Here is a 26,719-nt window from a genome sequence, read left to right on the forward strand (position 1 = left end):
AGGGCGATGCGGGTTGCGGCGGGTTGTAGCCCGGGGCGGGTACAGCTGTGCTTTTGCTCCTCTCACAGAGCAGGTAACCTTGCCTCCGGTGGGCTCTGAGGGAGGAGTTAGGAACGGGACCCTAGTGGGTGGCAGGCAAATTTCAGATCTCTGCGGCGCTGGGAGGGACCCGGGCCTAGGGGAAAAGGAGCAACTGCGGCTGGTGCCTGGGCCAGCTCCCGCGTGGCCACGGGAAGCCGGGCCTGGGCTGGAGCGGGGCCCGAGTCCGGGCGGGAGCGCGAGAGCGGCTCTTGCCAGCCCCTTGGCGCGCTGGAGGTGGAGCCGTCTCGGGTGGAGTTGCTGAGGACCCAGGCCTTGCGAGGATCACGGTGGCCATCGAGTTCCCAATTTTAGTCTCTTAGCGGTGAGTGGGGGTTCAGAGAAGCGTGACCCGAATGGTCGGAGTCCTTCTGGGAGCTATTCCCTCAATTCCTCAACTAATAAAAAAATAAGTTTATTAATTAACGGAATTGTTGATACCAGCCCAGGCTTACCCTGAGAATCATGTTCTGCTATTACTCTTTCAGACAATCTGGGTTTCCTATTGTGCTTTAAAATATGCGAGTTTGTTGTAAAGGATTGGTATAAATGATCATGAAATAGGCATTTAGCAACCAGTGTATTAGATACCGGGAATAAACTGTAATAGCCAAAAACAGCCCCGGTACCCACTGAGATGTAACTTACATCCCGATGGGAGACGGGTCTTAAACAGCCATCAAATGCATTTGGAAATTACGAAGGGAGACACTTGGGGCTATGAGTCTAATGTCGGAAGCGAAGGCTTCCTTAAATAAGTTTCTTTGGAATTCAGATATCAAAATGGAAAATTTAACTAGGCAAAGGGAAAGAAGTAGGGGTGGGTAGGGAGCTTACCCTGGTACATGGAGGGAGAGCTTGTTACAAGGTCCTGTGCCTGGAGCCACAGTGTGATTTAATCTAGCCAAGACCTTTACAGTTCCTGCTGGAAAGCGGAATTTGAGGTCCTGTCTTTGTGCTACCTCTGTATCCCATGTAGACTTTCTATTGAAAAAAAATGAATGAGTTGTAGTGACACACAGCTTTTGATAGTCCCAGACTCCTTAGGGCTTATAGCCAACATATTAGGTCCTTTTGTACGACACTGTAATTATTTCTGTATATGATGGTCTCCCCATGAAGGACATATACTGTAATTCCTCTTGATTCCCTGCATATAGTATGCATTCATTATGTTGAATGACTAAGCAAAAATGGGAAATTCAAATGTCTTGGAATGTAATTGCTTATTTACCTCAAGTGGTCCATTTAAATAAAGAAGTGGTGAACTTTTTTTTTTTTTTTTTTTTGGTACTGGGGATTGAATTCAGGGTCACTTGACCACTGAGCCACATCCCCAGCTCTATTTTGTATTTTATTTATCGACAGGGTCTGACTGAGTTGCTTAGCGCCTCCCAGTTGCTGAGGCTGGTTTTGAACTCATGATCCTCTTGTCTCAGCCTCTCAAGCTGCTGGGTTATAGGCATTTGCCACCTCACCCAGCATGGTGAACATTTTCAAATGGCCATGTGATACTGCAAAGGAAGAATTACTGCCATCAATTCATTTTTGCCACCATAGTTAAGATTCTTTGAGAGCCATGACAGGGAGGGGTGAGAAAGAATGTGGTAGGAAAGTTTCTGAAAATTCAAGGCTTGACTCTTGGCATGGACAGCCAGTTCCTATGTGTGAGATTTATAGTCCACTCTTTGGTTTTCAGCCTGTTTTACTCTTTTTGCCAGAAGGGTTTTGAGTAATGTGTTGATTAAGTGTTGAATAAATCAATTGAAATTGTGGTTAAACATAACTCTTGAGAGTCAAGGTATCATGTTTTACTGTGAACATCTTTATTGGTTCCTCCTCATGAAAATATTTTATGCTAAATGACTTAAAGTATTAGCTATCTTGTTCCTTTAGAACTTACAGTTTACAAATTACTTCCAATCAAATACAGTATTTTTTTGGTGTGGGGGGCGATTCTCACAAAACCCTGGTTGAATAAATAGGTAGATACTACTTTAAAAAGAAAAACAAAAACAAAAAAAAGGAACCAAACTCCAGCCAAAATAACTTATTTCAGGTAGAGTTGGGTCTAGAAAGAGTTCTAGAGACTTTTAGATAATGTTATAAAGTGGTTCCATTTTTCTATTTATTTTTGTGGTACTGGGGATTGAACCCAGAAATGCTCAACCACTGAATTATATCCCCTGTTCTTTTATTTTTTATATTGAGACAGGGTCTAAGTTACTGAGGTGGCCCTCAAACTTGGGATCCTCCTACTCTAGTTGGTGTGTTGATGTATTGAGCTTATTGAGACTAGCATGAAAAAAAGAATGGATGGGGTTGCTGTTTGTTGGTGTAGCCAAGTTTCGCTTTGATAATGTTTTTAGCCTTGGACATTACAACATAGAGGTTTTAAGATTAAATAGCTTACCTATGCCTTGCTTTGACTTGGCTTGAGAAATGGGAGTCTTATGTAATGCCTATTTTTAGTTCCAGTTCCCTTGATTTTTCTTTTTCTTTTTTTTCCTTTGGCAAGTTCTTTGGGTTGACTTTCAAGATGGATTCAACCCTAACAGCAAGTGAAATCCGGGCACGATTTATAGATTTCTTCAAGAGAAATGAGCACACCTATGTTCATTCATCTGCCACTATCCCATTGGATGATCCCACATTGCTCTTTGCCAATGCAGGCATGAACCAGGTAAGGATTTCTTTCTCCTTGACTATCCACATAGGAGGCAGCAGAGCAGTGATAAAAATACAGTTCTTGGAGTGAGACAGAATCCCAGTTCTGTTACTTATCATGTGATCTTTTATTTATTTATTTATTTATTTTCGTTGTAGAAGGAAAATAAATAAACCTTATTTATTTTTATGTGGTGCTGAGGATTGAACCAAGTACCTCACAAGTGCTAGGCAAAGTGCTCTACCACAACCCTCACGTGTGATCTTACAGAACATTCTAGTCATGAACCTTAGTTTCTTTGTGAAACAAAGAATAATATTTCCTGCCCATAGATTTCAGTGAAAAATGAAAAAGAAAGCTGGGTTTGGTGATGCAGGCCTGTAATCCCAGTGTCTCAGGAGACTGAGGCAAGAGGATCGAAAGTTCAAAGCCAGCCTCAGCAACTTAGTGAGGCCCTAAGCAACTTAGTGAGACCCTGTCTCAAAATAAAAATAAAAAGGTCTGGGGATGTGGCTCAGTGGTTAAGTGTTCCTGGGTTCAATCCCTGGTACCAGAGTACCAAAAAAAAAAAAAAAGAATGCATAGTGCATACAAAATGTTTAGCATGGCATTTGGCACATAGTAAGTACTCAGACCTTAACTATTTTTAGTTATGATGATAAGAGACCTTCAGGGGCTGGGGTTATAGCTCAGTGGTAGAGTGCTTGCCTCACACATGTGAGGCACTGGATTCAATCCTCAGCACCACATAGAAATAAATAAAATAAATACATTTAAAAAAGAGAGAGAGAGATGTGATTTATCTCTCTAAAGAGAAATAATAGCGTGGGTCTGGGTTTGTGGCTTAGTGATAAAGCACTTCCCTAGCAAGTTTATGGCCCTGAGTTCAACCCCTAGCACTTCAGTAAAACAGAAAAAGTAAGAAAATATAGTCTGCCATCTAGTCTATAAAATTTTGTCTTTTTTTTTGTAATGAAAAAATTCAGCATTTTGTTCAATTTTTTTTTTTTTTTTTTTTTTTTAAGAGAGAGAGAGAGAGAGAGAGAATTTTTTTTTAATATTTATTTTTTAGTTCTCGGCGGACACAACATCTTTGTTGGTATGTGGTGCTGAGGATCGAACCCGGGTCGCACGCACGCCAGGCGAGCGCGCTACCGCTTGAGCCACATCCCCAGCCCCCCAATTTTTTTTTTAATAATTTTTTTTTCTTTTCTTTTTTTTACACTGTTGGCGATCAAACCTCAGAACCTCACACATGCTAGGCTGTTTAGGGGACAGATGAGACAGAACACCAAAGACAGCAGGAAGCAGTTTTATTTGGCTGCAGCCAAGTTCAGGGGGTAAAGCTCTCAGTATAATCAATTAATCTGAACCCTGAGTTCAGGCAGTTTCAGAACTTTATGCCCAGTGTGTAGGGGGAGGGGCTCAGAAGTTCACACAAAAGCAGCTTTTTCTTTCACTGTTCTGGGCAAGTTAACCCTTCAAGGACAGCACCTGAGAAGGGGAGAGCTTCTTCTCTCCTTTCTTTCTTCCCCCTGCCAACTGTTACCATGGAGCCCAATTAGTAACATCTTCTCTTGAATTTGAAATGTAAACATCTCTGTGAAGCTGGCCTCCTTAAAAGAATCTATTTTTCTTATCACACTCTGCATTTACAGACACACTTCCCTTGAAAACCTTTACAAATTATTATATATATTTTGTTACCAGAAAGTCGATAAATGGAGCTGGGGATATAGCTCAGTTGGAAGAGTGCTTGCCTTGCATGCAAAAGGCCCTGGATTCAATCACCAGGGATGAAACCTAGAGTTTGGTGCCAGGGATGAAACCTAGAGTCTAGCACATGCTACCACTGCACTATGCCTCAAGCCTCATAAAGGAGTTTATTTATTTTTATTTTTTATTTTTTTGGTAGTTGTAGATGGACAGGATTTCTTTATTTTATTTGTTTATTTTTATGTGGTGCTGAGGATCAAACCCAGTGCCTCATGCAGGCTAGGCAAGCACTTTACCACTGAGCTCCAGCCCCAGCCCCAAGGAGTTTATTTTTTAATTTATTTTTCAGTGCTGGGAATTGAACTTGGGGACAAGCTCTCAGTGAGCTACATTTCAGCCTTTTTTTCTTTTTTCTTTTGAGACACGGGTCCCTAATTTGCCCAGGTTGGCCTTAAACTTGTGATTTTTTATCTCAACTTCCTAAGTCACTGAGATTTCAGGAGTGCACCACAACACCCAGCTTAAAGGAATTTAAAGGAAGTTTTTTGGTTAGTCTGTGGCATTGAGAAATGTTTACTAGGGTGATCCTTACTTGGAAGTGGATGCAGGTTAGGTAGTGCTCTCAGGGCTTTCGACTATGATTCCCCTGCAGCCCAGACCCAGGGATCCACCAGCCATTTGGATGCTCCTCACTCTCTGGGATAAATTAACATTTTATTTTCTCTCAGATGTCTTATTTGGTATGGAAACTTGCAAGAAGTGGGAACATTTTCTTCCTTTTATATCATTAACTGTAAAATTATGAAACATGTTTTCAGTAATATGGGAGTCTTCTGCATACATCTGGAAATGGGACATGATTTCAGGTGGACTCTTTCAAGGGGATGGGTTTTCTGGAACACTGGAAAGGTTCTGTTCTATTCAGGCATACCAGGGCACAAACCATCTTCTCTCAAATGAGCTGCTTCTGTAAGAACCACAGAGGTCCAGTGTTTGGAAATATTCTCCTAATAATAGGAACTGTTATCCTGTGTGTAGTACTTGCTGTGTGCTAGTACTGTTGTCTCCCACATAGTTGACTCATTTAACTTTCACTGTTGTCATCCCTACGGAAGTGCTAAAAGCTCTGAATCAGTAGCCTCTGCTTACATAGCTGGTAAATGCCAGATTGTGGATTTGAATCTAGGCAGTCATTTCCTAAACTTTTTTTGTGCTACTTTGCCTCAAGATCATAAATAGCTTAACCTTCTTTTTTTCTTTAAACAATTTAAAATGGTATTTTTTGGACTTCTACTTTTTTTTAGGGATTATGCCAGTCTCAGGATGTATAGAGATGGGTGAGGTAATTTTTATGTTTAAGGAGTTCATGATCTAGCACAGGACTATTCAGTAGACTTTTTACAATGATGGAAATGTTCATATCTTTGTGGCCCAATATGGTAGCAACCAAACACATGGAATTACCAAGTTAGTGTGACGAAGAAACTGTTTTTTTTGTTGTTGTTGTTATTGTTATTTGTTTGTTTGTTTGTTTTTTGGTACCAGGGATTGAACTCAGGGGCATTTAACCACTGAACCACATCTGTAGCCCTTTTTTTTTTTTTTTTTTTAAATATTTATTTATTTATTAGTTATTGGCGGACACAACATCTTTGTTTGTATGTGGTGCTGGAGGATCGAACCCGGGCCGCACGCATTCCAGGCGAGCGCGCTACCGCTTGAGCCACATCCCCAGCCCCCCTTTTTTATATTTTATTTAGAGACAGGGTCTTGCTGAGTTGCTTAGGGCCTCCCTAAGTTGCTGAGGCTGGCTTTGAACTTGAGATCTTCCTGCCTCAGCCTCCTGAGCTGCTGGGATTATAGGTGTGCACCACCTACAATAAGAAACAGACTTTTAAATTTTTTTAATTATTAATTAAGGCTGGGGCCATAGCTCAGTGATAAAGAACATGCTTAGCATATCTGAGACCTGGACGTGATCCCCAACACTCAAAAATAATAGTAATAATCATAATTACTAATTATTTGATTTTAATTAACTTATTATATGGTTACATGTAATGGTGCTTACATGGACATTTCCTACTGGGAAGAGTAAGACCAAGCTAATAGCAATGATACATCTAAGTATGATTGGAAAAGTCCTCAGCAGGGAAATACTATTTCTACACATTTAGTTATTCACCAAGCTGTGCAAATTTCACTCCATTAATATGTCTCAAATTTTCTTTCTCACTTTTATTCCTAAACAAGCATATCAATTTTTAGAATAAATTCTTCCAGGAGCATTATAAAAACCCTGAACATTGGAGACTTGTGAAGAAGAAAAACCCTTGGCCACTTCCATCTGGCAGGCCTTCCCGAGCATAGGTGGTATCATTGGCAGTGGTGGAAATCCTTAGGGAATTAGTTTTGGGTAGAAGCTGCTCACTTCTGCTTTGTTCCATCAAGCTACCTGCTTCTAAGTGCTTATGTTCTAGGCTCACTAAATCCAAAGCACAATTTGTGTGTGTTCTTTTCCTGCCAGGTTATGGCCACCTGACATAATCTGCAGCTCAAAAGTCATACTGTCCTGTTCTCTTTTTTTAGTTCAAACCTATCTTCTTGAACACTATTGATCCATCTCACCCTATGGCAAAACTGAGCAGAGCAGCCAATACCCAGAAATGCATCAGGGCTGGAGGCAAACATAACGACCTGGATGATGTGGGCAAGGATGTTTACCATCACACCTTCTTTGAGATGCTGGGCTCCTGGTCTTTTGGAGATTACTTCAAGGTAAGCTCAGTGCAGAAGAACCTTTGGAGTTTTAAATAAAGGCATCATTTCCATTAAGGAAACAAGTTTGTTTGTTTTAAAGCATGAAATATCATCATCTAGAAGATTAATAGTGAAGGACATTTGTTAATTCTAATACCCCTAGAAATAATATCTGTAATTTGATGATTTCAGTTTGTATTTCTTACATAAATTCATCCTGAATTTGGTTGAGTTTATAGTGAAGATATTATAGTTTTCATGTTCTTAGGATATTTTGGTTTGGCCATCTTCTTTATCTTTCATTTTGTTATTTTTGTAGGAATTGGCCTGTAAAATGGCTCTGGAACTTCTCACCCAAGAATTTGGCATTCCAGTTGAAAGACTGTATGTTACATACTTTGGTGGAGATGAAGCAGCTGGCTTAGAACCAGATCTGGAGTGCAAACAGATCTGGCAAAATTTGGGGTAAGAATGCAACTCATTTGCAGAGAGAAGAGAGGAGTAAGTGATTACTAAACTCAGTACCAGAGTTTATGATTTTGAATTCAAAATCTTATGGTTTTAAGTCCATTGCCATTTCTCATTTTGGGATGTGTATTTGTGATGTACGTTAGGGTGACTGAGAGTAATTATTCTTTTTTATTTTTCCTCCTCTGCTGGGGTTCCAAAACCAGAGCTTTGCTAGGCACATGTTCTATACTGGACATATCTCTAGCCCCAGGAGTAAATATCTTTTGATGTATTCATTGCTTTTTTTTGGGGGGGGGTACTGGGGATTGAACATAGGGACACTCCACCACTGAGCCATATCCCCAGCCCTATTTTGTATTTTATTTAGAGACAGGGTCTCACTGAGTTGCTTAGTGCCTCACTGTTGCTGAGGCTGGCTTTGAACTCACAATTTTCCTGTCTCAGCCTCCCAAGCCCCTGGGATTACAGGCATGTGTCATCACACCCGGCTTCATTGCTTCTTAATATGTTCAGTCATTCTATTGTTGAAAGCTGACACAAGAGTCCCTCATTTTTTGTGTTTTATAAATTTTTAAAAATTGTGTATATAGGGGCTGGGGTTGTGGTTCAGTGGTAGTGTGCTTGCCTAGCATGCCTGACACACTGGGTTCAATTCTCAGTACCACATACAAATAAATAAAATAAAGGTTCATCAACAACTAAAAAAATATTTTTTTAAAAAATTGTGTATCTAAGGCTAGGGTTGTGGCTCAGCAGTAGAGCGCTCACCTAGGATGTGTGAGGCCTTGGGTTCGATCCTCAGCATCACATAAAATAAATAAATAAAATAAAGGTATTGTGTCCAACTACAACTAAAAAAAAAATTAAATATAAAAAAAAATTGTGTATCTAGCCAGGAGCAGTGTTGCCTGTCTATAATCTCTGGAGGCTGAGGCAGGAGGATCTCACGTTTGAGGGCAGCTTCAGCAACTTAGCAAGATCTGTCACAAAATAAAAAGGGCTATTGATGTAGTTCAGTGATAAAGTGTCGCAGGTTCAATTCACATTACCCTTCCCACCCTCCCAAAAAAAAAAAATTGTGTTTCTAATGCATGTGTTGTAAACATTTAAATGCTATTGAAATGTTGAAAATAGGAAATGAAAGTCTCTAAGATTAATCATTTTTCAGTAATTGTATACTCTGTACGTAGTCTTCCAGCTCTTTAAAGTTTAATGTATAATGTATTATAAAAGTGAACACAATGGATGAGTTATATGTGTTTGTGTTTGAACACTTAAAATAATATTGAAATCTTTTTTTTTTTTTTTCTAATTAAAGAGAGAGTGAGAGAGGGGGACAGAGAGAGAGTTTTTTTTTTTTTTTAAAGAGATTGAGAGAGGGAGAGAGAGAAAGAGAGAGAGAGAATTTTAATATTTATTTTTTTAGTTATCGGCGGACACAACATCTTTGTTGGTATGTGGTGCTGAGAATCGAACCCGGGCCACACGCATGCCAGGCGAGCGCGCTACCGCTTGAGCCACATCCCCAGCCCCGAGAGAGAGAATTTTAACATTTATTTATTCTTAGTTCTCGGCGGACACAACATCTTCGTTTGTATGTGGTGCTGAGGATCGAACCCGGGCCGCACGCACGCTAGGCGAGCGCGCTACCGCTTGAGCCACATCGCCAGCCCCAATATTGAAATCTTAATAGTATTTGTGCTGTATCAAGGAGAATCTGAATATAGGGGACTGGGATGTCCATGTTGTCATTGTCTTATTTTCTTATTAACTCTCTTGTTATACTTGGACGCAGTATTGTATCATTTGTTCTTTTTTTTTTTTTTTAATTATTTTTTAGTTGTTGTTGGACATGTGCCTTTATTTTTATTTATTTTCATGTGGTGCTGAGGATCGAACCTAGAGCCTTGCACATGCTAGGCGAGCGCTCTACCACTGAGCCACAACCATAGCCCTGTCTTTTCTTAATTGATTTTTTTTTTTGTAATGCAGATGGAACCAACTTAGCCATGCCCCCTACCCTGCTTTGATTTTTGAGACAAACAAGTCTCACTAAGTTTCCCAGGCTGTCCTTAACTTGAGATCCTCCTGCCTTAGCCTCACAAGTAGCTGGGGTTATAGGCATGTGCCACTGTGGCTGACTTTTTTTAAAAAAAAAATTACTTTCACTGTACTTGAATCTTGTTTTACTTGACTTTATATATATCCTGTACTTTGTTTATCAAACAAGCAAGATCTCTTTTGAGTGCTTTATTATTTAGCAACTGTCAACAAAGCAAATGTTTTTTAATTCTTTTAATTCCTTTTTTTTTTTTTTTTTTTTTTGAGCTGGGAGTGTTGCTTAGTGGTAAAGTGTGTACTTAGCAAGCATGTGGCCCTGAGTTTGATGCCCAGCCTCATACACTCACAAAACTCTGCTCTCCATATCACTAACACCCTCTCCCTCCCTCCCCCCCGCCCTCTTTTTTTGGTACCTCCGATTAAACCTAGAAGTACTTAACCACTGACCCATATCCAAACCCAGAGGCACTTAACTAATGAGCCACATCCCCAGCCCTCTTTATTTTTTTTGAGACAGGGTCTCACTGAGTTACTTAGAGCCTAAGTTGCTGAGGCTGGCTTTGAACTTGCTATCCTGTCTCAGCCTCCAAAGCCACAGCGCAACTGTGTCCAGCTTAACTAACCCCATCTTGCAGGAGCTATATTAATCTCTTCTTGAAGGTTAAGTCCTCATGACCAAATTACCTCTAAAAGTCCCACCACCTCTCAACACTATTACATTAACTATTAAATTTTCCTTTCTTTTTTCCTTTTTTTTTTTTTTTTTTTTGGAGGGGGGAGCTGGGGATTAAACCCAGGGCCTCATGCTAAGCATTTATATAGCCACTGAGCTATGCCCCCAGGCCCTAAGCAGTTGAATTTCATGAGTTTTGTTATGAACAGACCACCTCCACTTACAAAGCATAACAGTCATTTTGAAAGATGAAGGATCATTTGCAAAGAAAACATTTGTTAGCTGGGCATGGTGGTGCAGGTTTATAATCCCAGTGGTTGGGGTGGCTTAGGCAGGAGGATCTCTAGTTCATAGCCAGCCTGAGCAACTTAGTGAGGCCTTAAGCAATTTAGTGAGACCCTGTCTCAAAGTAAAAAAATAAAATAAAATAAACTTTAGTAGGATTTGTGTGTAGGCTAGGCTTAATATTAGTAATTACAAAGAGCAGGCCTTCTTTAGGAGAAATCATAAGGATCTCTTTTTGTGGTGGAAGCAGTCTTGGCAGGATTCTTGTCAGTGACTGTAACTGGGCTTATCTTCCCTGTTGTGTGTAGGCTGGATGACACCAAAATTCTCCCTGGCAACATGAAGGATAACTTCTGGGAGATGGGTGACACAGGCCCATGTGGTCCCTGCAGTGAGATCCACTATGATCGGATTGGTGGTCGGGATGCTGCACACCTCGTCAACCAGGATGACCCCAATGTGCTAGAGATCTGGAACCTTGTGTTCATCCAGTATAACAGGTAGCAATGGGATCCTGCTTCAATCCTGCTAAGAGGAGAACCTTTCCTTGAGTCAAGCAGAGAAAGAGGAATCAGCTATGTGACCGTCTTTGTGGCTGAAGGTTCTTTTCAGACCCTAATCTTTAGGGACAGTGGAGCAATACTCATGTCACCTCTAGAGACATGAGATCTTATGGCAGTTCTTTAAATTTTATTCTCAGGTTTCTCCACTGATCTCTGTGGTAGAGCTAGGCCTATTCTTTTTTTTTTTTTTTTAAGAGAGAGTGATAGAGGGAGAGAGAGAGAGAGAGGATTTTTAATATTTATTTTTTAGTTTTCGGCGGACACAACATCTTTGTATGTGGTGCTGAGGATCGAACCTGGGCCGCACGCATGCCAGGCGAGCGCGCTACCGCTTGAGCCACATCCCCAGCCCCATAGGCCTATTCTTGTATAAACTAATTTTATCCCTTATAGTACCTTGAGGGCTACTCCTGTAATGGCATTCCTGTTGACATTTGAGCTGCTATTTTAAAGCTCATTTCTCTGAAGCGTTCCTCATTCTAAAATGGACCCCAAAGTACTACCCTTTCTTTTGCCTTTCTCTCCTCCCCTCCCCTGTCACCAAACCAGACAAAAGCAAGTGACAAATAGTCATAGGCTATAAACTACATTGTGAGTTTTGACCAGCAGGACCTGAAGAGGTGACAACCTGAGTCCTTGCTTCAGCTTCTTCCTTTCTCTGGATTATACAGGGAGACCGATGGCATTCTGAAACCTCTTCCCAAGAAAAGCATTGACACAGGGATGGGGCTGGAGCGACTGGTGTCTGTGCTGCAGAACAAGATGTCTAACTATGACACTGACCTTTTTGTTCCTTACTTTGAAGCCATTCAGAAGGTATTGGTCCTGTTGCAAAGATTGAAACTTCCATGGAGGTTTCTAGGCTTTGCAATGCTGATGATCTTTGCAGCACTCAAAGATAAATCACCATATGCTTTGTCAGCCATTAGTACCTGTTACCATCTGCTTATTTCATTGCCAGTAGCATGAGACTCTAGGCACAAGACAGTACAATTTGTTGAGTGTAAGGGGCTGACAGGAGGGTTTTTGCTTTCCCTAGGGTCCCCTTTCCTGGGGTTATGGGATCTGGCAAAATAGTCATCCTTTCTCCCAATGCTCCTCAATCCTTTAAGACCCTCCTTGGCCAAGGCAGCACCAGAAGGCTGTCTGCCAATGGGCTGTGTCTGGGTGTTTACCTGTAGGGTACAGGTGCCCGGCCGTACACTGGGAAAGTTGGTGCTGAGGATGCTGATGGGATTGACATGGCCTACAGGGTGCTGGCTGATCATGCTCGGACCATTACTGTGGCATTGGCTGATGGTGGCCGGCCTGACAACACAGGGCGGGGGTGAGTATATACATACTGGGCAGTGTTTGGATGGATACCATGAGTTTTATGACTCTTTGAAATTTAATACCAGACTTTATTATTGGTTTTTGTCTTCTGGGTAGGTGGAAGGATTTTTTCTTTTTAAGGAATAAAGGGAATTTCTGCTTATGTTAAAGAGATGCCACTATATCACTATCCTGAGTCTTTTATTTAAGGTTTTATGATAGAAATTTGGCAGGGGTGGATAGGTTCAGGTATTAACTATCCCCAGGAAATTTTATTACTGACAGGCAGGGCCTGAGATCACATGCATCTGGTTTGTTCTTGCCTCTCTCTGGGTAGCCAAACGTGGAAAGACAACAAACTAGGGTTTAGTCTAGCTAATCTTTGACATGCAGTTGGGGGTGTATTACTGAGTTTATGCTGGAATTAATCTTAGTGACTTTGGGGAAAACAAAAAGAAGCAGGATTAGAATAGAAAAAAGTCTATGCAGGAGCAAGTCAAAGGGCTGGGGATGTGGCTCAGTAGTAGAGCACCTGCCTATCACACATGAGGCCCTATGTTCTGTCTCTAGCACTGCAAAAAAAAAAAAAAAAGCAAGACAGAAAGTTGGTCATGTTGCCTTGGGTAGAATTATAAAGGCGCTATGACAGGACCCTCAGCTGGGAATGTTGTCTGCCAGGGCACTAGATTTTGCCTCTTACAGGTACGTGTTGCGACGGATTCTCCGCCGGGCTATTCGATACTCCCACGAGAAACTCAATGCCAGCAGGGGTTTCTTTGCTACATTAGTGGACGTTGTTGTCCAGTCCCTGGTAGGTTCATTTCCCTGATACCTCTTCTGTGCTAAAGCCATATTCTAAGAGGGATAGAGTGGGAGGCAGCATGTTATTAATGGGCATTTGTAAGAGGGGTCCTAGAATGGTCTCTGGCTTGAGCACCCCCCTTCTTTGTCAGGGAGATGCATTTCCCGAGCTAAAGAAAGACCCAGACATGGTGAAGGACATCATTAATGAAGAAGAAGTTCAGTTTCTCAAGACTCTCAGCAGAGGACGTCGCATCCTGGACCGGAAAATTCAGAGCCTGGGAGACTGTAAGACCATTCCTGGTGAGGCACAGTTTGTGGCTTCCTCCATACTGGCTTTGGCATCTTTCTAGGAAAGGCAAGGCCCTCATTCACAGGCCTACAGTGGGGCTCCCATATGTGCCGAGGCTGAGCATAGCTGGGTCAAACTGCTTTTGGTGTAAAATGGGATTAAGAGTAAAATTATAAATGTTATACTTTATAATGGTAAGGTATTCAAACAATATAGAAGTAAAAAGTGAAAATCCTTTCCCCAAATTATTTTTCAGAGGTAATAGAGTTTGCTGTATTCAGGATTTTTCTCTAAATGCTTGAAATGCACATTTTTCTCTAAATGCTTGTATATATGTGTATGCTTTTCAGCAAAAGTGGGAACATTTGGCATATACCATTTTGCAACTTGCTTTATTTTTCACCAAATGGATAATTAATTTCAAAGGATTTTTGGTTTTGGTTTTGGCTTTTGGTACTGGGGATTGAACCCAGTGATGCTTAGCCACCGAGCCACATCCCCAGCCACATTTTTTGTATTTTATTTAGAGAGAGGGTCGCTGAGTTGCTAAGTGCCTTGCTGAGATTGGCTTTAAATTCCCGATCCTCATGCCTCAGCCTCCCAAGCCGTTGGAATTACAGGCCCAGCTTAGTTTTTTTTTTTTTTAATTGAAGTATTATGTATAAAGGGAAGACTCTAAATTTTCTCAAACTGAACCCACTAATTCAAATCAAGAAATGAACTTTACCAAGAACCCTGTACTTCCTCCAGGTCACTTCCAATAGATTTATGGGTATTCTGACAAGTCTTGTAGGACTAATATTGACTTGCCTTGACTCTAATCCCTTTGGTCATTCCCAGCATCCTCTTGGGAGGATTCCACATGGAAAATAAGGGGGCTGTCCATGTTATTCTGATGCAACTCCCTTGTGCTATATAGGGGACACTGCTTGGCTCCTCTATGACACCTATGGGTTCCCAGTGGATCTCACTGGACTGATTGCTGAAGAGAAGGGCATGGTGGTAGATATGGATGGCTTTGAAGAGGAGAGGAAACTAGCCCAGGTAAGGAATGTGAGAGTGATCAGGAAACCCAATACCTTTAAACCCAGGCAAGACTTGGCTACAAAGCAACCATGACTTTCCTTCCATTGAGGTCTTTGAAATTTTTTCCCTAGACTAGAGGATCTCAAATGAGAGTGAATTTGCACCTTTTGGGGCCATTTGGCAATAATACATGAAGATATCTCTGATTTTCACAACTAGGGGCGAGATACTCTTGTCATCTCATTAGTATAGGCCAGGGATGCTACTCTACATTCTGTGATGCAAGAGACCATGTCCACAAAAAATAATGAACTGGCCTAAAATGTCAGCAGAGTGCCAAGATTGGAAAATGCTGTTCTAGAGCTTTACCTTGGGTATAGTTTTACAACTATACCCAAGGTGTATATATATATATATATATATATATATATATATATATATATATATATATATATATATAGTCCAGGCTTTAAGGTTCTCTTCTCCTATACACTTTAAGGTAACCAATGCTTGTCTCTTATTGACAGCTGAAGTCACAGGGCAAAGGAGCAGGTGGGGAAGACCTCATTATGCTGGACATTTATGCTATTGAAGAGCTTCGGGCAAAGGGTCTGGAGGCCACAGACGATTCTCCAAAGTATAACTACTATTCAGATTCCAATGGTAGCTATGGTATGTTGCTGGCCTCCTTCTTCTGAGCTGTCTGCCCCTTACCTAGAGTGTTTTGAGAGATCAGGTGCCCTGCAGCAGATCTCCCAAAAGCCTTTTCCTTAATGCTATACAGTTGTGTCAGGCTAGTTCTTTTTTTTTTTTTTTTCTTTCTTAAAGATGGGGTCTTGCTTTGTTATCCAGGCACCTCTCAAACTCTTGGACTCAAGAAGCAATTCTGTCCAGGCTCCTAAGTAGCTGGTACTATAGACTTGCGCCACCACGCCTGGCTATGCTGCACTTTTATTCGCAAAAGCATCCTGGGCTGGTGGTTTTATTTTTATTAACTTTATTCTGGAATTACAGTTAGAGGATGTTGTAAAAAATTGAATTGCAGGGAGATTCTGTGTATCCTTTACCAGTTTCCTCAATTTGTACCACCTTCAAGGAATCAGGCAGTTGACCCTGAAACAGTGGCAATTGAATTTTGCATCAGTATATAGCATTTTAAAGTTAAAAAACAAAAGAAATAAATAAGCAATACAAGCTTTTGCATTTTTGCCCTATCAAGAGAGCAGTCTTAGACCAAAGTCTATCCAAGTGATCACACAATGAATACATTCTTTTTTTGGTACTGGGGATTGAATCCAGGGGTACTATTTAACCACTGAGCCACATCCCCAGTCCTTTTTATATTTTATTTAGCTGAAGTTGGCCTCAAACTTGCAATCCTCCTGTCTCAGCCTCTTAAGTAGCTGGGATTACAGGCGTGTGCCAGTGCACCCACCTTTGTTACTAAAAGATTTAATCAGATTTATCAAGTTTCTATTCAGTGTCTATGAGTTAGTGACCAACTTGTCTAGTTTGCCCAGAGTTATTCCAGGGTTAACACTGAAAGCTTGCATCTCAGGAAACTCCTCAGTCCTAGAAACGGGGACACTTAGTTCCCCTATTGAGTGTTGCATCACCTGGTGTAAAACCAGCCTGCTAATTCTTTTTTGCCTAGTAAGCAAAAGACCCTGGGTTCAATCCCCAATACTGAGAGGAAAAAAAATTCTACCTTTACATATATCTTAAGACATTCTTGGGGCTGGGGATATAGCTCAGTTTGTAGAGTGCTTGCCTTACATGCACAAAGCATGTAATGGGCTTACTTTTTAATAAAATTGGACAATCAGGACCTAAGAAGGATTTGAAAAAAACAGCAAAAGCCATCTAGGAATGTGTGAATGGAGCTTGGGACATAGCTCAGTGGTAGTATTTGCCTAGCAAAGGGTGAAGTCCTGGATTTGATTCCCCAACACCAGAAAAGAAAAAAAAAACGAAGTGCACGAGAGTCATTGATCTTGTCTTCTCCCATCTTTGCATTTCCACCGAGCAGTGTTTGAGAGTGCAGTGGCCACAGTGTTGGCTCTGCGCAGGGAGAAGATGTTTGTGGAAGAGGTGTCTACGGGCCAGGAGTGTGGAGTGGTGCTGGACAAGACCTGTTTCTATGCTGAACAAGGAGGGCAGATCTACGATGAAGGCTACCTGGTGAAGGTTGATGACTGCAGCGAGGATGTAAGCCAGCAGTTCTTCCATGTTAGCTAGGGAGGCATGGGTATGAAGCCCAGAACCTTCTTTTGCTCCTCAGCACTCCAGGCCTTGAGGAGCACACCCAATAGATATATTTTTTTAATTAATGTTTTTTAACTTATATATAACAGCAGAATGCATTACAATTCTTATTACACATGTAGAGTACATTTTTTCATATCTCTGGGTGTATACAAAGTATATTAACACCAATTCATTCAATAGATCTTTGAGTTGGGTTTCGTTGTCCGTGTTTCTACAACCAACAGAGCTGGTTATACTTGTTGCTTTCCTGACCATTAGGTATCCTTGTAAGGAAGATCCTTGGAACCAGGGTACACGGGTCATCCCTAGTTCTTGCATTCTTTCCTCATGAATAAGGAGAGGTAGTTCTCTGAATGGCAAGCATCCTTGTAGGAAACTCGGCCCTTAGCTTAGCCACTGCTGAGTTTGGCTTCTGTTTTTTTGGTTTTTTCCCCTACCCGCTTCCCACCCCAGTACTGGGGTTTGAACCCATAGGTGCTTTATCACTGAGCTACATCCCTAGCCATTTTTTATTTTGAGACAGGGTCTCAATTTCTGAGACTGTCCTTGAACTTATTATCCTGCTCCCTCAGCCTCCCAAGTAGCTGGGATTACAGTCATGTGCCACCACACCCTGCCAGGTTTGGCCTGGATGAAACACTGTCTGGTTACTTATAATGGTTTTCAAATTCTCGAAGATGCTTCTAAATCTTGTGTATATGTATGTATATTTAACATATGTAATGGTATTGTATATATGTATATAGATAGAAACCACTAAAGAGGGCCTTTTTTTTTTTTTTTTTTGTAGTGCTGGGGTTTGAACCCAGGACTTTGTGCATGTACAGACTGAGCTATATCCCCAGCCCCAAGAGTGTCTTAAGAGAATACATGTATGTGTACAATTTATATATGTAAAGGTAGAATTTCTTTTCCTCTCAGTATTGGGGATTGAACCCAGGGCCTTTTGCTTACTAGGCAAGCATTTTATCACTGAGATACATCCCCAGCCCCTGAAGAGAGAATTTTTATACATGTGAATTTTAATTTTAATATTTAACATATATGAATTTAATTTTATTGTGAATTTATACACACACACACACACACACTTAGATTTTTTTTGTTTTGTTTTTGTTTGGTACCATGGATTGAACCTAGGGCAATATACCACTAAGCCACATCTCCAGATCTTTTTATTTTTATTTTTATTTATTTTTAAAAAATATTTATTTTTTTATTTGCAGTTGGATACAGTATCTTTATTTTACTTATTTATTTTTATGTGGGGCTGAGGATTGAACCCAGGGCCTCGCTTATGCTAGGCAAGCGCTCTACCACTAAGCCACAACCCCAGCCCCGACCTTTTTATATTTTGAGATGGGGTTGCCCTAAGTTGTTTAGGGCCTTGCTAAGTTGCTGATGCTGGTTTTGAACTTGTAATCTTCCTGCCTCATCCTCCTAAGTCATGGGGATCACAGGTATGCACCACCACACTAGGCTCACACATAAATTTAGAGAGAGAATTGATGTTTTTTGAAAAAATAATTTGTTGGTTTCTTGCTTGACTCCCCTTAGAAAACTGAGTTCACAGTGAAGAATGCTCAGGTGCGAGGAGGGTATGTGCTCCACATAGGAACAATCTACGGCAACTTGAAAGTAGGGGATCAGGTCCGGCTATTTATCGATGAGGTGAGTTGCATAATATTGGCCCCTATGGATCTTGTTAGTAATCATCTCCTTCAGTTTTATATTGTCCCATCATTGTCCTTCCTAAGTGAAATTATAAGTAGGGTGCAGGAGTAAATTTTGGTACATTTTATGGCTTGTGAGGGATGTGACTGAGTAAAACCTGCATGTTCCTTCAACAGTGGTTTTACCACTACTTTCTGTTGAGATCCTATGGACTTGTTCCATGGATTTCTCTTCTAACATTAAGCACTTCTTCAGAAGCTTAAATTAGTTAAGAACTAGGCTCTACTGCATGTGATAGCAGAGCTCCAAAACCATAGTTTAAAGTGAGATAGCAATATATATTTCACACCTAGAAGTCCAAGGTAACATAAGACTCTGCTCCACAGAATTACAGAGCTCAGCTTCTCCTCACTTGGTGCTCCATCATTCCTGGGGTTTGCCCAGGACTTCATGGTCTGTAATGATAACTATCAGACCCATGGTCTACACTAGAGGTTAGCAAATTATTTTTCATGAAGGGGCAGATGGTAACTATTTTGGCATTGTGGACCACATGCTATCTATCACAATTACTCAGTTCTGCTCTAGTAGTGCACAGGCAGCTGTAGACACTATGTGAACGAATGAGTTTAACTGTGTTCCAAAAAAACTATTTGTAAAAATTTATAAAAATAGACAATAGGCCAGATTTGGCCCATAGGCCATAGTTGACTATTCTGGTTTTAGAAAGTGAAAGGTGCACACCCCTTCTCTTAAGGGTACTAATCACTTCTGCTCACATCCTCTTTGCCAGAACTTAGTCATATGCCAGAACTTACTGCCTTCAAGGGAAGCTGGAAAATGAAGTTTTTACTCTGGACAGCCATGTATCTAACTGAAAATTCTAGTATTGGGGGATGACTGGCCATTTGTTATAGCTATCCAATCATTCCCCAAATATCAGCCACCTCTCCCCTTTACAGCCCCGGCGGAGACCTGTCATGAGCAACCACACAGCTACGCACATTCTGAACTTTGCCCTGCGCTCAGTGCTTGGGGAAGCTGATCAGAAAGGCTCACTGGTTGCTCCTGATCGCCTTCGATTTGACTTCACTGCTAAGGGAGCTATGTCCACCCAACAGATCAAGAAGGCCGAAGAGATTGCTAATGAGATGATTGAGGCAGCCAAGGTAGGTTGGACTTGTCTAAGTTCATGACCGTCACCCTTTCCCACACCGTCACTTTTTATCATGGAGGCTCAGCAGTTCAAGTGCTTTCATTCTATTATACCATATTGTGTCTTGCACATAGCTTTGCTGAAAGCAGGTAATTTTCCAAACTGCTTTTGTAGTGGGCAAAGGTAGTGTTTGGTGGTGGGAGAGAGCAGTCTTTAACCTGTTCCCTCCTTAGACAACCAGAGCTCTTCTAGTTATCTGTTTCTATGTGTGTAGATTCTCTCTGTGTTGTTCAGGCTGGTCTCAAACTTCTTATCTGAAGTGATCCCCCCATTTCAGCCTCCAAAGTATCTGGGACTACAAGCATGTATCACTGTGCCCAGCTATATTTCTGTTTAATGTCTATTTACCTACATGCATCCACATATGAATTGGCTTACAGTTTAACAAAATGTTGGAAATTCCCATCTTGATCCCTTTGTCTTGTACTGGTACATTATTTCAGGAGGCTTGGGGCACATGCCAGGCAGAGCTAGGGTTAGAGCCTTGGAGTCCTGCCAATAGGTCCACACCACTGAACCCAGTAAGATGCAAAGGCTGGCCTTGAATTTGTGATCCTCCTGCCTCAGCCTCTCATGTAGCTGTTCTCTGTGCCTCTTGGTTCATCTTCAGGAAAGATTTTTTTCCCAGTTTTTTTTTTTTTTTCTTCTTCTTCTTCTTCTTTCTTGGCAGCCTGTCTACACCCAAGATTGTCCCCTGGCAGCAGCAAAAGCCATCCAGGGCTTGCGGGCTGTGTTTGATGAAACTTATCCCGATCCTGTGCGAGTTGTCTCCATTGGGGTCCCAGTGTCTGAGCTGTTGGATGACCCCTCTGGGCCTGCTGGCTCCCTCACTTCAGTTGAATTCTGTGGTGGAACGTGAGTACTGTGGGAGGAGCAGCAATAGATGTAGCACCTGCCTTTTGTTAAATTGGCAATACCTTTGAGGTAATAGGCTAGCTAGATTAGCTCGTGTCTTCTTTCCTTTCTCACTTCCTCCTCCTCCTCTCCTTAGGCTGTATCCCTAGCTCTTTTTATTTTGAGACAGGGTCTCACTAAATTGCTCAGACCGACCTCATATTTATGATCCTCCTGCCTCCAGTCTCCCAGATAGTTGAGATTCAGGCTTGTGCCATTGTGCCTGGCCAGCTTCCTTTCTTGCTTGCTTGTTTATTATTTATTTATTTGTTTGTTTGTTTTACTGTGCTTGAGATGGAACCCAGAGTCTTGCACATATTAGGCAAGCAGTATACCAATGAACTACATTTCCAGCCCCCAACTCTGGTTTTTCCAAGGTTGAAATGAAGTCCACAGATATGCGCTTGCTAAATAGTATTGTCAAGAATCCCAGTGCTCTAATCAGAGCCTTCAGTGTCTGACATTAACATTTCCTGGGTTTGTGATGAAATACTTTTCCTGGAAGAGGAGGTAAAAAGCATTGTGTACACACTTAGCCTAAATTCCCCGGGCTGATCCTAACAAGAATGCTGGTGTGAATTCAGGATTCAGCAAGGCCATGAAGTGCTCGTGGAGTTCTTGGTCTGGTCTCAGCCCCATTCATTCCTGGCACCTCACCTCATTTCCTTTGCTAGCTTTAGCAGCATCTAAGGAATTAAGCCTGTTGTCTCAGAGCCCCTGAGCAGGCTATGAGGTAGACCTGGCTCAGACAGCCTGGGAGAGCCAATTATTTCTATCAACTTATATTCCCTCAGAGCTAGTGGGGTCTTTTAGGGAAGGTCTTGGTGGCTTGGAAAGTTTCAGAGTAAGCCTGGTGGAAAGAACATTCTGAAGGCCATAGCCAAGCCTAGCCAGGGTTTCCTACAGGCCTTAGGCAGTGAACAGGTGGGGTGTATGGAGGGCAAGTGATGGACCTAAGGGAGCAAGTCCTAGGCCCCTGCCAACTGAATTGGACCTTCAAGTGAATGCCACTTCTTCCCGAATACCTGAAACAACTTTCAAAGACTTCATACCACCCTCACAGAATGATTGTGAGAATTATTGAGGAATAAGACCCTATTTAGGGGCTGGGGATGTGGCTCAAGCGGTAGCGCGCTTGCCTGGCATGCGTGCGGCCCGGGTTCGATCCTCAGCGCCACATACCAACAAAGATGTTGTGTCCGCTGAGAACTAAAAAATAAATATTAAAAATTCTCTCTCTCACGCTCTCTCTCCTCTCTCACTCTCTCTTTAAAAAAAAAAAAAAAACCCTATTTGTTTAAGGGGTTGTGGAAAGATGTCAAAACTAATCCTCCAATATTCTCACCTTGTGAGCAGGGATATAAAAATATAGCTTACATTCCACCAAAGGACCAAAAACGTCATGTAGAGCCTATGTCATGTAGAGCCTGTCAGCCCTAATATTGGATGTTAGGGATTACAGAGCACTTCATGTTTATTTTATTTGATTTCACAACAGCCATGTGGGGGAGAATTATCCCCATTTTATACATGAAAAGACTGAAACCCAGAGGGATGGTGTCTACCCAGTGTCAGAACACTCTTAATTAAGCCCAGGCCTTCTCTCTCTTTCCCTTAATGCTTCTACTGTTCTTATTTAGCCAGAGTTGTGTTCTGAAATTTCCTTAAATACGAGGTAATTACCCACTGTTCTCTGAGGGATGATGACCTCATAGGGTTCAGCCTAGCAGCTATGGGCTCCCCAGGGGTAGGGAGGTGGCTAGGGATCCTGGGCTTCCTTTCTTTTTTTTTTTTTTTCCCCCAAATCAGAACATGACAAGCAGCACATCTGGGCTTCCTTTCACTCCTGATTTGTGTTCTGCCATTCAGGCATCTGCGGAATTCAAGTCACGCAGGAACTTTTGTGATTGTGACTGAAGAAGCTATTGCCAAGGGTATCAGGAGGATTGTTGCTGTCACAGGTGCTGAAGCTCAGAAGGTGAGCACAGCAGGCAGGTGTGTAGTTTATTTGAACAAGGCAGGGGGAGCCCATTTTGGGAATCCATGGAGCAAACAGTTCTGTGGCTGCTGTAGTCAGAAGGAAAATCCAGATTGCTACCCCCACCTGTCCTCCAGTTAACTCTACCTGGCAGAAGAAAGCCACCACCACATTGTCGTGTTTAACTCCCAGCTGTTATGATTAATCTTTTAAATGTATGTAAATTCTGTCTCAGTACATCCATGTCTAGGAGGGTAAGCCAAAATTTTGCTGTGGCTTCAAGGGTTCCCTCTCTTCTCCATGTTTACCTAGTGTGAGGTACAGGACATAGAGGTGCATGTTCAGAGAGTGGGAACTATAGTTTGTGCCAAAGCCTGAGGACTAGTCATTTCACAGTTTGAAAAGGGCTCCTGATTTATGATTTCTTGGACATCCTGAGCCTGATGTAGCAGGCAACTTTTGCTGACTGGGCATGTGAAGAAGGTGCTCCTTTCTGGGGCAGGAGGCTGTCAGCATTTGCTTCCCGGAGGAAAGAAATTTCTGGTCTCTTAGAGCATGTGCTCCACACGTGCTGTTGCTGCTTTTGTAGCTATTTACAGACAGAGCTGTGAGACCAGCGGGGGATGACTCAGATTTATAGATCTGACTGTCCCCTTCCCAGGCCCTCAGGAAGGCAGAGAGCTTGAAGAAATCTTTGTCTGTTATGGAGGCCAAAGTGAAGGCCCAGACCGCACCAAACAAGGATGTACAGAGGGAGATTGCTGACCTTGGTGAGGTAAGGACAGCCTTACTCCCTCCTTGGCCTGCTCATTGCTTGTGTGCGTATGGAGCAAGGCCCTCCCTGTTCTTAAGGAACTCTCACTGTAGCCTCTGGGCTGACTTGTTATCCAGTGGCCTTGCAAAGGGGACTTTTTTGATGCTGGCCTACAAATCCCTGGACCCTGACTACTGCTTCCAGTGCAGCTGGCACGAGAGCCCTTTCTAAGCATGAGTGGGGGTGAGGGAGGTGTGGAGGGAGAGTGTCCACTGTTTCCAGGCCTGCCTGGTGATTCTTAACATCTGGAACTTCCCCTAAACCTTCTCAGCTGTGCTCATGGCCTGGTAAGGACCAGGTCTTACATGAGAGCTGAGCCCTCTTTATAGTGCCCCTTTCTCTCTAGCCTTGCTTGTGACAACTGCTGCAATTGCTACAGTGACTGGTCTCAAGACCAGCAGATATCTTTTCCTAGACACAAGCTGGAGAGGACTTTGGTTTAAAAGAAGGATGGGGTGGGCTGGAGCTTCATATCCTAGCACCATGTAGCCCAGAGCCAGTTAGTCTTCTGGTTCCTGTTCCAGGCACTGGCCACTGCAGTCATCCCCCAGTGGCAGAAGGACGAATTGCGAGAGACTCTGAAATCCCTGAAGAAGATCATGGATGACCTAGACCGCGCTAGCAAAGCTGACGTCCAAAAGCGAGTGAGTCCTGGCTGTGCTGGTGGCAGGAAGGGAGCCAAGAGGATTTCCTGGACAGAGTCTAGGGTGACTGCTGCCTGGGTTTCGGGGTCTGGGCCTTTGGCCTGACACTCTGCTGGACTTCCTTGTAGGTGTTGGAGAGGACAAAGCAGCTCATCGACAGCAACCCCAACCAGCCTCTGGTTATCCTGGAGATGGAGAGCGGCGCCTCAGCCAAGGCAATCAGGGGCTAGGGTCTGGGCACTTCCTGGCCTGTCCACTGCATGTCCCCTTCCTTCTAGGCCTCATCAGCCTTCTGGTGGCAGATGGGTGGGCTTTGAGTCTCTGAGCCATGTGGTTAACTGAGGGCTCGCTGTCTAGGATTAAGGTTAGACTGAGCCATGGAAAAATATGAGCTGGAAGAAGGAGCAGCTCCCTGGAGTTATAAGGCAAACTTCAGAGCCAGAATGTGGGCAGGGCTCTGGGCTTGGTCCTTCTTCATACAGGCTCCCAGGGACAGCACCTGCTCTTGGAAGGAATTGGGGTGGTGGCTTGAGGGCTGAGCTCTGTAAACTCCCTGATTTAGAGCAGGGCCTCCTGCCCCAGGGCCCTAGCCTAACACTAGGTTCCCCCTGTAGGCTCTGAATGAAGCCTTGAAGCTTTTCAAGACGCATTCCCCACAGACGTCTGCCATGCTCTTCACAGTGGACAATGAGGCTGGCAAGATCACCTGCTTGTGTCAAGTCACCCAGGTCAGAACTCCCTGCAACCTTGTTCCAAAGCCTGTAAACCTCTGCATCTCTGGGAAGCACAGTCTGGCTTCTCAGAGTTTGGTTCTTCTGTTGTTTGCTGAGACCCATTTATGTGTGTGCAGCCCTTGTAAAAAAACAGCCAACCTCCTGCCCACCTGTGTGTCACCTTTTTCAGTACCACTTACCCTCAGGCCTTTTCATTTGTGACTATGTGTGACTGTACTGGCTGACTTTTGGCTTAGCCATTCTTCTTCATCCTGGCAGTGGCCACTGACTAATCCTCTACCATTTGTAGAGTATGTCTCGGACTCTGGCAGCAACACCCAGGGCAGGGGGCGGGTAACGGTGGCTTTCCCTCCTTTTTCTTTCCCTCCATGCCCCTTTAATCCTATCCTCTGACCTGACTCCCACTTCCCCTTCCTGTCTTTCAGAATGCAGCCAACCGGGGCTTAAAAGCCAGTGAGTGGGTACAGCAGGTGTCAGGCCTAATGGATGGCAAAGGTGGTGGCAAGGACGTGTCTGCCCAGGCCACAGGCAAGAATGTGGGTTGCCTGCAGGAGGCACTACAGCTGGCCACTTCCTTTGCCCAGCTCCACCTAGGAGATGTGAAGAACTGAGGGGAGGGGGGCTCTCACTGGCAGGTGTCTCCCTCTCACCCGGATACATCAGTCCAGCTGGGAGCTCTCCATCTGCCACAAGGACATTAGAATCTTGGAACTTTATAAACAGCGCCATCCGTCCTAACCCAGCAGTAACTGGAACACACCTGAGAGCCATCCTGTGACTCAGTGCCCCATTACATTACTGCCCTTCATATCAATGCCATCTGTTTAGAACTACTACCCCAGGATTGCTATTTAACAACTTCATGATCGTGTCTGTAGATAACAGTTCTCTGCCAACCAGAGAGTTTTGGGTCTGCAGGTAGGAAAACTTTTTGCTGCAGAGAATAAAAGGACCATGTGCAATAACTTGATGCTGCCATGTGATCTGCTTCTCCTGAGGGACTCCTGTAGAATTTATGCTGTGTTCCAGCTGGTTCCTGGTTGCAGTCCTTACTGAGTCAGGCCCCTGAGCCCCCAGGAATTACCTCAAGACATTTGTGGAGGTGGAGGCAAACTAGGTGGGGTGAGATGAAGAGAGCTATTAATAATTCAATAGAAATGAGCCAGATGTGATGGCACACATCTGTAATCCCAGCTACTTAGAAAGTGAAGCAGGAGAATTGCAAATTTGAGACCAGCCTCAGCCACTCAGCAAGACCCTATCTAAAAATAAAAAGGACTGGGAATGTAGCTCAGTGGTAGAGTGCCCCAGGTTTGATCCTCAGTGCAGCAAAAAATAATAAAAACAATAAACACGACTTAGGGCTATGGATGTAGCTCTGTGGTAGAGCACTTGCCTAGTATATAAAGGCCCTGGGTTCCATCCGCAGCACTGCAAAAAAGAAAAAAATCTACCAAGAGTTACAGAAAGCAAAGAAATGCTTTTCTTAGAACTTCTCTTGGGGAGATCTCCTTGTCTTAGACCCTCTGCTGGGGACATTGTGTGCCCCGCCCTCCCTTTGAGGCAGCTGCTGTGAAGTCAGGTGGCTTATGAGAAGAATTCAGGTGTAGCATTGCCCCCCACCCTCACTCCAGTAACTGCCCCATTCCCACTTGCTTGACCCAAACACAGTAAGGATAAAGACCCAGGTCTAGCTCTGAATTCAGTTGAAATTGAAATTCAATCTAAAACTGCAGTTCGGAATCAGTATGTGGGAAGTAAAGATATAGCTTGCCTGTGTTAGATACCC

The 26,719-nt window shown here is 42.9% G+C and overlaps 1 protein-coding gene across 2 annotated transcripts; it reads left to right on the top strand.

Annotated features, from left to right (window-relative positions):
* Positions 1-25,900, top strand: AARS1 (alanyl-tRNA synthetase 1). 2 transcript variants are annotated; one of them, XM_081275028.1, is made up of 21 exons: positions 1-403; positions 2,597-2,761; positions 7,052-7,240; positions 7,542-7,687; positions 11,021-11,212; positions 11,947-12,091; positions 12,457-12,602; positions 13,292-13,400; positions 13,543-13,693; positions 14,602-14,726; positions 15,236-15,380; positions 16,738-16,916; positions 18,534-18,647; positions 19,613-19,819; positions 20,537-20,721; positions 22,630-22,738; positions 23,400-23,513; positions 24,077-24,196; positions 24,325-24,411; positions 24,811-24,924; positions 25,356-25,900. In XM_081275028.1, exons 2-21 carry the CDS (start codon positions 2,618-2,620, stop codon positions 25,539-25,541), a joined length of 2,907 nt encoding a protein of 968 aa, XP_081131154.1. In that variant the 5' UTR covers positions 1-403; positions 2,597-2,617; the 3' UTR covers positions 25,542-25,900. The 2 variants fall into 2 exon arrangements, with proteins under 2 accessions (XP_081131154.1, XP_081131155.1); XM_081275029.1 differs by having other exon boundaries at positions 3-73.
* The last annotated feature ends 819 nt before the right edge of the window (positions 25,901-26,719 follow it).

Source organism: Spermophilus citellus (assembly GCF_964194105.1).
Source record: "Spermophilus citellus genome assembly, chromosome: 18".
NCBI lineage: Eukaryota > Metazoa > Chordata > Mammalia > Rodentia > Sciuridae > Spermophilus > Spermophilus citellus.

Excerpts from the sequence above, each read along its gene's own strand:
- AARS1 (XM_081275028.1), top strand. The coding sequence starts at position 2,618 with ATGGATTCAACCCTAACAGCAAGTGAAATCCGGGCACGATTTATAGAT. Across the intron at positions 11,213-11,946 it reads GTGTTCATCCAGTATAACAG|GGAGACCGATGGCATTCTGA; the intron begins GTAGCAATGGGA and ends TGGATTATACAG. Across the intron at positions 24,412-24,810 it reads AGAGCGGCGCCTCAGCCAAG|GCTCTGAATGAAGCCTTGAA; the intron begins GCAATCAGGGGC and ends TTCCCCCTGTAG.